At 41.1% G+C, this 9,795-nt stretch overlaps 1 protein-coding gene across 1 annotated transcript in view; it reads left to right on the top strand.

The window, feature by feature from the left end:
- The first annotated feature begins 1,897 nt into the window (after window positions 1–1,897).
- Window positions 1,898–9,795, top strand: part of srd5a1 (steroid-5-alpha-reductase, alpha polypeptide 1 (3-oxo-5 alpha-steroid delta 4-dehydrogenase alpha 1)) — a 42,222-nt gene continuing 34,324 nt past the window's right edge. The window contains exon 1 of the mRNA XM_072575149.1: window positions 1,898–2,710. Coding sequence (XP_072431250.1) covers window positions 2,394–2,710 — 317 coding nt within the window. The 5' untranslated portion in view covers window positions 1,898–2,393. The remainder of the gene's footprint in view (window positions 2,711–9,795) is intronic.

Raw genomic sequence — 9,795 nt, 5'->3', positions numbered from 1 at the left:
CTTTACGTCTGAAGCTTTAGACTATGAGTTAGTTATCAGTAGAGAGTGATAGATTTCTGATTTCCAGTGGCATAAAGGGCTATGGGGATAGAGTGGGCAAAAGTAGTTGAAGTGGTTGATCAACCATGATCATATTAATTAACACAGCAGGCTTGATAGATTACATGGACTCCTCCATTTTCTATGTTCCTCGGTTTAATTTATTTGTCTCATTCCCATAAGGACTTGAACAGACATGCCATGAATAGTTAAGGATATGTACTCATGATCATGGCACATATGTTAAAGTTCTAACTGACTTAACCTTGACTTGTTTGCTGTAATCTTTTTAACTCAGGCGCTTTACACTGTGAGATAGACAAAGAGATCAAGAGTGAGGGAAGGTCTAACATAATTCTGTTGAAACGTTATCAAGAAACTCCTTATCGGAAGTAGTTTTGGTGTTCCTTGTTACATTTGGCATTGACTGTTGATTAACTCCAGGGCAATCATATACGCTTTTTGCATAATGCAGCCAGTTTTGCTTACATAGCTTTAACTCCTTCTTCTCCCAGGCCCAGCTAATTGCTTTGAATTCCTGTGCAGCAGTTTGCCCCCGTTCCTTAACAGTTGATTTCAGACAGAGACATTGCTGCTTCTTTCAATCCATGAACAGTTGTTTAAGTTCTGAAGTTTACACTACGACAAGCAACATTCTTTTAACAAAGCAGTTTCACTGGAGGGTGAAACAGTGGTCCGGTTCCAAACTAATATGGCCATTTGCAGCTGGCCATGCAGTTCCTGGCCTGTTACCCATTGCAGTTTGAAGATTATCATGTTTTATCAGAACTAATTCCATTTTTAGCTGCAGCATTTGCTGACGCTAACAGCAAAACATGATACTAAGATATATCCAAGTACACAAAATAATGTCAAGATGTGTAATTGTACCAACCCAAGTGGTCATTACATCTTTCACCCCAGTTCCAGATATTATTCCACCAAGTATTATCCTGAATATTTTTCATATCCATCTCAATTATCTGACTATTCTGCTGAATCGTAACATGTACAAACTGCGCTTTTCTCAAAATTCCTTTTATTTCTTCCAAAGGTTCCCTTTGCATGACATTATGAACTTCATATTTTTGCCAAAGAAACATAACCATTTGTCTAGCATAGTCTAGCATAGCATGAGGCACCAATGCCCCAGATAATGTGCTAATAATAATGCTAAGTAGAGTAAATCAGTCAGCAACATCTGGAGTCTGCACGTGCCCATTAAATGCAGAAATCAGAAAGTTGTTCTCTTGATACGCTTCTTCATGGACATTAATAAACCAGGATCTCGCCAATGGATACAGCATTAAAATCCATGTTCGGTTTTTAGTTATGGTGTAATCAGCAGATGCCAAACACATAGGTCAGAAAGATGGAACAAGTTGTTCTTGACATCCAAACAGGCCTCTGCACACTTGTTACCTGATTCTGCCACATACCATACCACTCCGTCTTCTATAAGTTACTTCGCAGAGACAATGGCACAGTTGATCATACTATTCTCCTTTGAAGCATTGTTAGGCCGGATGGGACTTTTTTTTTAGAAACCCTGGTTTAGAATTCTACCGTTCTGGTTAGAGATAGAGATTCACCCTTACTGACTTCACTTCCTGCTTCCACTCCTTTGAAGTACCTTGGAGTGTGTTACTACACCGGAAGTGCCTCATAAATACAAGTTGTTGCAAGATGTATTTGTCAACTTTTTGTGTTGGTGATGAAAGATATCTTTTAGTAAACCTGTTCAGTTGTTTTGGACCATCACCTGGTGTTGTGTGTGATTTTTAACTTTGTCTACCCCAGTCCTCCAACACCGGCAGTTCCACGTCAGGTGTGGAATGAGCCTTGACAAAGGGTCAGTTAGACTCGAAACGTCAGCTCTTTTCTCTCCTTACAGATGCTGCCAGACCTGCTGAGATTTTCCAGCATTTTCTCTTTTGGTGTAATGACATCCGTCTGGAGCAGCCCTTCTGGTCCAGAGGTGTGTCACAATAGCCCTATGTTGGGGATCATAACATTACAACGAGCATTTCATTCATGGTTAAGTATTCTCAGGGAGCAATGCTGCAATGAGCAAGAGGGGGGAAGTTCCTGTTAGGGCTATTTACTTAAAAGTGTCTCTGCTCTCATTTGCTGCTGCTGGATTTTACAGTCCTCTTGCGAATTAACGTCACATTCTCGCTAAGGAACGCCGTTTCAGATTGGTTGATATCAAGTCAGTCACAACCTCTCTTAAAGCCTCTTATCAGGAACGCAGTGACAATATTCAACCCGCCTTCACAATATTTTCATTGTTGAAATTCCTGGGTCGTCTTCTGTGCAGAGAAAGTCCTGCCAATTAGCAGTAATTCTTCATTATGTTCTGGTGGTCACTGTCCCGGTTAGCTTTGGGTGTGGATAATGACAGTGAATTTTTGCTGAAGTCGCTGTCCTGGCTCATGGTCTTGATGGGAGTTGTCACATTCGTGCTGTCGAAGTTCGTCGATTTGCCGTACGGGAGGTACGCTTGCAGCAAGTTCGGTTTTCCAGTCAACGTGAAGATTGCTTGGTTCATCCAGGAGCTGCCGTCTCTGACAGTGCCGCTCTACCTGATGTGTTTCAGCACTGACATTAAGCCTTTGTCGCTTCCCAATCGCTTGCTGCTGGGAATGTTCATCGGCCACTACATCCACCGGTAAGAGCTGCAGGCTTCACAACCCACCTATCTCTCTGAAAACTGGCGGGCCAATAGTATTTTAGGGTTGCATTAAGATGCAAAGTCGTCCTTATCCCCCCAGCAAAGTCTGGTTTACTGATCTCGTGGCTTTTTCCACATTACCATGACTCAAGGAGACCTCTGGTGCTCAAAACTGTCAACAAGTTGGTTCATTCATCACAAGACAGCAATTGATTATTCACCACTTTTTTTAATTTTGCATGCAGCAAAAATTAACGTATAAAACGAAATACTATAAACTAGCTGTTTTAAAAAAGTTTAAAAACAGAAATTTTTGGAAAAAAACTTGGAGTGTCTGTGGAGAGAAAGAGTTTACGTTTCTTCAGAACTACTAACTGTTTCTGATTTTCAGCATCGTCAGTTCTATGGGGGCTTTTTTTGCCCCAGCATGCACAAGATGGGCTAAATGCTCATTTTCTGTGGTGTGACGATTCTCTGATTTTGTTGCTATTGTGGTATTGCACAATTGGTCATTGAGTATATTTTAAGACAAGTAGGTTCTTGATGGTTAAGGGGATCAAAAGTTACAGGGTGAAAGTGGGAGAATGGGATCAAGACACTTTTCAGTCATGGTTGAATGGTGGAGCAGTATTAATGGGCTAAATGGTCTGATTCCTTCTGGTGTTTCTTCATGGTCTTAATTGTAGAACCAGTTTATCGGGGTCAGTGCAGTTGCCCAGCACTACTTAGGAATTTGTTCTGTCACTAAAACCCTTGTTATGTTTGAATCAGTGATGCATGACCTTTTTCAAGGATCATTACATTGAGGCTAACCTCATCAAAGTGATTTGGAGATGCCGGTGTTGGACTGGGGTGTACAAAATTAGAAATCCCACAACACCAGGTTATAGTCCAACAGGTTTAATTTGAAGCACACTAGCTTTCGGAGCGACGCTCCTTCATCACCTGTTGGACTTTTACCTGGTGTTGTGATTTTTAACCTCATCAAAGTGGAAATTCATCAACTGAAGTGATTTCAGAAGATTTCTATTTTAACGATGCAGTTTGGGGAAACTTCTGGCAGTTTTGTAGTTGGAATAATAACAAATCCTGCCAGTTTCACTGTCATAACATCATAGAGATGTACAGCATGAAAACAGACCTTAAGGTCCAACCTGTCCATACTGACCAGATATCCCAACCCAATTGAGTCCTGTCAGCACCTGGCCCATATCCCTCCAAACCATTTATATACCCATCCAGATGCCTTTTAAATGTTACAATTGTACATAAATTCAATTCATTAATAGCAATGTGTAGTGCAATGACTCATGGCTCATTGGTGGAAAAATATTGGTGAGTTTAATGTGTAGATTGTTTAAAGTATTGAAAAGATACAGCACGTTTGAAAGAACATGCAAGTCACCGTTCACTATGAATTAGTGGTTGATTTTTCACTGTTGCTGATTAATGATTGCCACTTCACTATTCAAATACGCCCCAACTGAAAATGATTCAATTTAATATGGGTCTTTTCATTCCTGAGGAGCTTGCTGTTGACATAGGTGGTCAAAACACTTGTGATTCGTGTTGTCACTGTTTTGTATTTGGGTGATTGTACTGATGGAGGGAAATAGGTTGGAGGACTTCTTCTCTGCCTAGCCATGTTGGATATTGTGAATCTTTCTTACAGATGATCCTTGAAACATGCTGAACCAGACTTCATGCTTTTTTCCACAAGGTCCAGTTTTCTGCAGTGTGTTCTCAAGAGAATTCTGCAATGCAGAACTTTTGGAAGTGTCTTTATTTTTTGCACTGAGTTTGTTTTCCCTCCAACCAAATGGGTTGGAAGAGGATTAGGCCATCAGACCCACCGATTCATTAAGTTCATGGCTAATCCAGCTGTAGGCTTACTTTCACTTTCTTGCATAAGCCCCAAAAATCTTTACCTCCCTTGTTGGTGAAGAATCTATCTCCCTCTACTTGTAAAATTATTCAATGTTCCTACCTGCGCTGTTTCTCTCTGGGAGAGAGTTCACTGACTAAGGATCACGTGGGAAAAGAAGAATTATCATTTCCATGTTAAATGGGGATTTCCCCCTATTTTATACTGTATTCCCTTGTAATCTCTCCATTAATTGGAAACATTCTTTCAGCATCCACCTGTTAAATTCCTTCAAGTTTTTTTTCATTCTTGTAAGCTCCAAATTGATTTAGACCCAACATATCCAACCTTTCCTCATAGGATAGCCTCTTATCCGAGGAATCAGTGGAGTAAACCTTCTTTAAACTACCTAAAATACAATAAGGCCTTTTCTTAAATAAGGAAGCCATAGTTATATGCAGTACACTTCATGCCTACGAATGCCCTGTACAACTGCAGCAAAACATCTCTCATTGTTGTGGTTCTGTTCGCCGGGCTGGGAATTTGTGTTGCAGACGTTTCGTCCCCTGTCTAGGTGACATCCTCAGTGCTTGGGAGCCTCCTGTGAAGCGCTTCTGTGATCTTTCCTCTGGCATTTGTAGTGGTTTGAATCTGTCACTTCCGGTTGTCAGTTCCAGTTGTCCGTTGCAGTGGCCGGTATATTGGGTCCAGGTCGATGTGCTTATTGATTGAATCTGTGGATGAGTGCCATGCCTCTAGGAATTCCCTGGCTGTTCTCTGTTTGGCTTGTCCTATAATAGTAGTGTTGTCCCAGTCAAACTCATGTTGCTTGTCATCTGCGTGTGTTGCTACTAAGGATAGCTGGTCGTGTTGTTTCGTGGCTAGTTGATGTTCATGGATACGGATCGTTAACTGTCTTCCTGTTTGTCCCATGTAGTGTTTTGTGCAGTCCTTGCATGGGATTTTGTACACTACATTGGTTTTGCTCATGTTGGGTATCGGGTCCTTTGTTCTGGTGAGTTGTTGTCTGAGAGTGGCTGTTGGTTTGTGTGCTGTTATGAGTCCTAGTGGTCGCAGTAGTCTGGCTGTCAGTTCGGAAATGCTCCTGATGTATGGTAGTGTGGCTAGTCCTTTGGGTTGTGGCATGTCCTCGTTCCGTTGTCTTTCCCTTAGGCATCTGTTGATGAAATTGCAGGGGTATCCGTTTTTGGCGAATACATTGTGGAGGTGTTCTTCCTCTTTTTGCAGTTCTGGTGTGCTGCAGTGTGTTGTGGCCCTGTTGAACAGTGTCTTGATGCAAGTTCTTTTGTGTGTGTTGGGGTGTTTGCTTTCGTAGTTCAGGACTTGGTATGTATGTGTAGCTTTCCTTTTGTGGTGAATTCTCCATTCGGTGTTCTCTGTCCCATCACGTCAAGGAATGGGAGTTGGTTGTCTTTTTTCTTGCTCTCTAGTGAATCGGATTCCTGTGAGTGTGGCGTTGATGATAAACCTGCCATCTTTTTTTCGTGCTATCAAATTCTCATGAAGGACATCAGGTCTCTTTGCAAACATTTCAGACCTTTTTGATGTGGCACTTGTAGCAGACCTAGGGTTCTGTGCCATTCAGTAGGTAATGGTTTGGTATAGTTTGGTTTTTAATCTTCAGCTTAATGTCATGCTGCTTCTAAACATGATCGTGGGGTGGGATGTAGGTGGTCTGTTTTCTGGGTGTGTGCACTAGTATTTTCATCAACAGTAATATTCCTACAATACATGCTGCCAAGGTATGAGGTGCTTTCTACAACTGACACTGGTGTCCTCTGATTTGTCTGGTGCTTTACAGCTTATGCCTGGTACAGTTAGCAATGGGTCGGCTTCAGAGATGTTGTTTTGCAGCGGAAAACTTTAGCAGCCCTCAGGAATTCATTTGCTATTATGTGAACATCTTCCTTTGCATGGTGGTCGGCCACAGCCATCCATATACAGAAGTTGTCTGACTGCTGCCTCTGTAACTAGTGCCAAAAGTTGCCTTGCTGCTATCTTCACACGAATAGTAGATCACTGTTAATTTTATCATGAGTGTCAAGACATTGCTAAATTCTCACTGTGCTACAAATAATTCTTGCTGTGCATATTTAGTCTATCACTTCACATTGTATAGACTTTTCCTAACGATATGGTTTATGTTCCTGCAACACTATGCAAACTTGGAGACCCAAGAGAACATTTGGAATTGGTGTCTCGATCCTGCAGGTAATAAATTGTTAGACTTTAAATTTATTTCTCTTTCCCCCTCTCTCTTTTATTTCTTTTTCTGATTTGTCACTAATTTACACTATTTCCTTATGCATTTGAACTTCAGTGGTTAAGAAAATGGAACAATGGACCCTCTGATCGTCAAGTATCAGATGCCATCTTGTCCTCTCGATGTCATTGTCAATTCACATTTCTAAGACAAATGGTACAATTTCAAGAAGTAAAATATTCCAGTACACATTAGCCATAAACTGCACTGTTTCATCATTTTGTGTGTGTGTGTGGGGCGGTGGGGGGCACTAGCACAAGGAATTAAAGTAAGTGTCTTTAGCAACTAATGACACCATTCTGTATTTTACTAGCAGATATTTGTCCCACTCCATTGTTCCCTTTGTCGAAACTATTTGGAAATTACTGTCATCACTTTGTCCCACTGCAGCAAATATTACGGTTACTTAATAGCAAAAAATGGAATTTTGGCGTTCACCCAAAAGAAAAGCTAACATGGAAGTTGCAGGTTCAACCTGAAATGGTGCCTGTCACACTTCACCAATTTCCTTATTGAAATTATCACTGAATCTGGAATCGCTTAAAAACAGTGGCAAAATTTGCAGCACTGAAGGCGGTCACTCAGCCCTTGTGAATGTATCATCTGATAGACCTAGACTTAGTCATACAGTATGGAAACGGGTCCTTTGGCCCAACCTGCCCTTGCCACCAGGTTTCCTGAGTGAATTAGTCACCTTTCCCTGTATTTGGCATATATCCCTCTCAAACCGTTCCTATGCATGTAACTATCCAATGTCTTTTAAATGTTATAATTGCATCCACTTCCTCTAGCAGCTCGTTCCATATACGTCCATATGCACTGATCAGATCCCTTTTAAATCTTTTTCCCCCTCTCTTAAATGTATGCCCTCTAGTTTTGGACTCTCCTACACTGGAGAGAAGACCTTGGCTGTTCACTTTATCCATGCCCCTAATGATTTTATCAATATCTATAAGGTCACCCCTCAGCCTCCAACCAGAGGGAAACAAATCTCAGCCTGTGCAGCCTCTCCTTGTACCTCCAAACCTTCCAGTATCAGTCACATCCTTGTAAATCTTTTTTACACTCTCTCTTTCCAGTTTAATAACATGCCCCTATAGTAGGGTGACCAGAATTATATGTAGTACTCCAAATGTGGCCTTACCACAGTCTTGTACAGCTATAACCTGATGTCCCAACTCCGATACTCAATGCCCTGACTGATGAAGGCAAGCATGACACCACTTTAAAGGAACAATGTACCTGCACCTCTTTTATGTTCTAGCTCAAGATCCTTAGTATTAAATCTAATGAGGGTTTCTGACTCCAGCACCCATTTAAGTGTGAGTTCCAGACTTTCTGCATTTTCTCGGTGGGGAAAGAAAATCACTTGTTAACCCTTCTAGCGATTGCTTTAAATATATTCTCCCTGATTATTGACCTCTGCTTACAGAAGTCCTCCTCTCATTCCCTCAAACTTATATTTCGCTTATATAAGATTTTTATTCATTTTGTTTCATAAGACTTTTTTTTGGTTTTTTTTAAGAAAGAAAATTGCAATTTCCTCTTTCCTAACCGACATTTTCCAACAAGCTTTTTGGGGGCCTATGATGAATGGCTGAAGTTATCCTTAAATGTGAACTTAGAAGCATTAAAAAAAAATGCACGTTTTAAAGGGAGTTTTTACATTGTAAAAGCTTTTTTGTTAAAGGCACATAGTTTTTCTTTAAAATGTAGTGCTTTCATTTTTGCGTCCTAAACATGGTCAGCTCTGGAGAAGATTTTTTTCTGCCTAGGAATTTATCGAAGAGGAGTTGTTTTTAACTCTACTCAATTAATCAGCTAAGTGGTTGATTTTTATTTAAGGTTTATAAAGTTGATATTGGGGGGTGGTGGATGTTTGCAGCTGAAAAAAATGGGAAGATTTCAAAAGCTAGGTAAAAGTCCAGAGACAGTATGTTCCTGTGAGGGTGAAGAGCAAGGCTGGTGGTGTAGGGAATCTTGAATGACTAGGAAAATCGTGGTTTTGATCAAGAAAAAGAAGGAAGCATATGTCGGGGAAAGACAGCAGGAATCGAGTGAATTCCCAGAAGAATATAAAGTCAGTCAGTCGGAGTTTACTTCAGAGGGAAATCAGGAGGGCAACATGGGGACATGAGATAGCTTTGGGTTTAAGGAAAATCCAAAGGGATTCCACAAATACATTTATGGACAAAAGTCTATCTAGGGAAAAAATAGAACCTCTCAACTATTAGCAAGGCTGCCTATGTGTGGAACCAAAGGAGATAAGAGCAATACTAAATGAGTATTTTGCATCAGTGGTTACTGTGGAAAAGGATATGGAAGATAGAGAACGTGCGGAATTAAATAGTGACATCTTGAAAAATGTCCACATTACAGAGAAAGTGCTGGATGTTTTAAAAATGCATAAAGGTCGTTAAATCCCCACAACATGATCAGGTGTACCCTAGAACTCTGTGGGAAGCTAGGGAAGTGATTGCTGTGCCCCTTGCTGAGATATTTGTATCATCGATAGTCACAGGTGAGGTTCTGGAAGACTGGAGGTTGGCAAACGTGGTGCCACAGTTTAAGAAGGGCGGTAAGGACAAGCCAGGGAACTATAGACCAGTGCGCCTGATGTCGGTGGTGAGCAAGTTGTTGGAGGGAATCCTGAGGGACAGGATGTACATGTATTTGGAAAGGCAAGGACTGATTAGGAATAGTGGGTGGGAAATCATGTCTCACTAACTTGACTGAGTTTTTATTTGAAGAAGTAACGGAACGGTGGACGTGATCTATCTGGACTTCAGTAAGGCATTCGACAAGGTTCTCCATGGGATACTGATTAGCAAGGTTAGATCTCATGGAATACAGGGAGAACTAGCCATTTGGATACAGAACTGGCTCAAAGGTGAAGACAGGGTGGTGATGGAAGGTTGCTTTTCAGACTGTAGG

This window comes from Chiloscyllium punctatum, chromosome 8 (assembly GCF_047496795.1).
Source record: "Chiloscyllium punctatum isolate Juve2018m chromosome 8, sChiPun1.3, whole genome shotgun sequence".
Taxonomy (NCBI): domain Eukaryota; kingdom Metazoa; phylum Chordata; class Chondrichthyes; order Orectolobiformes; family Hemiscylliidae; genus Chiloscyllium; species Chiloscyllium punctatum.
The sequence above is the reverse complement of the archived record's forward strand: the minus strand, read 5'-3'. Positions and strand labels throughout refer to the sequence as shown.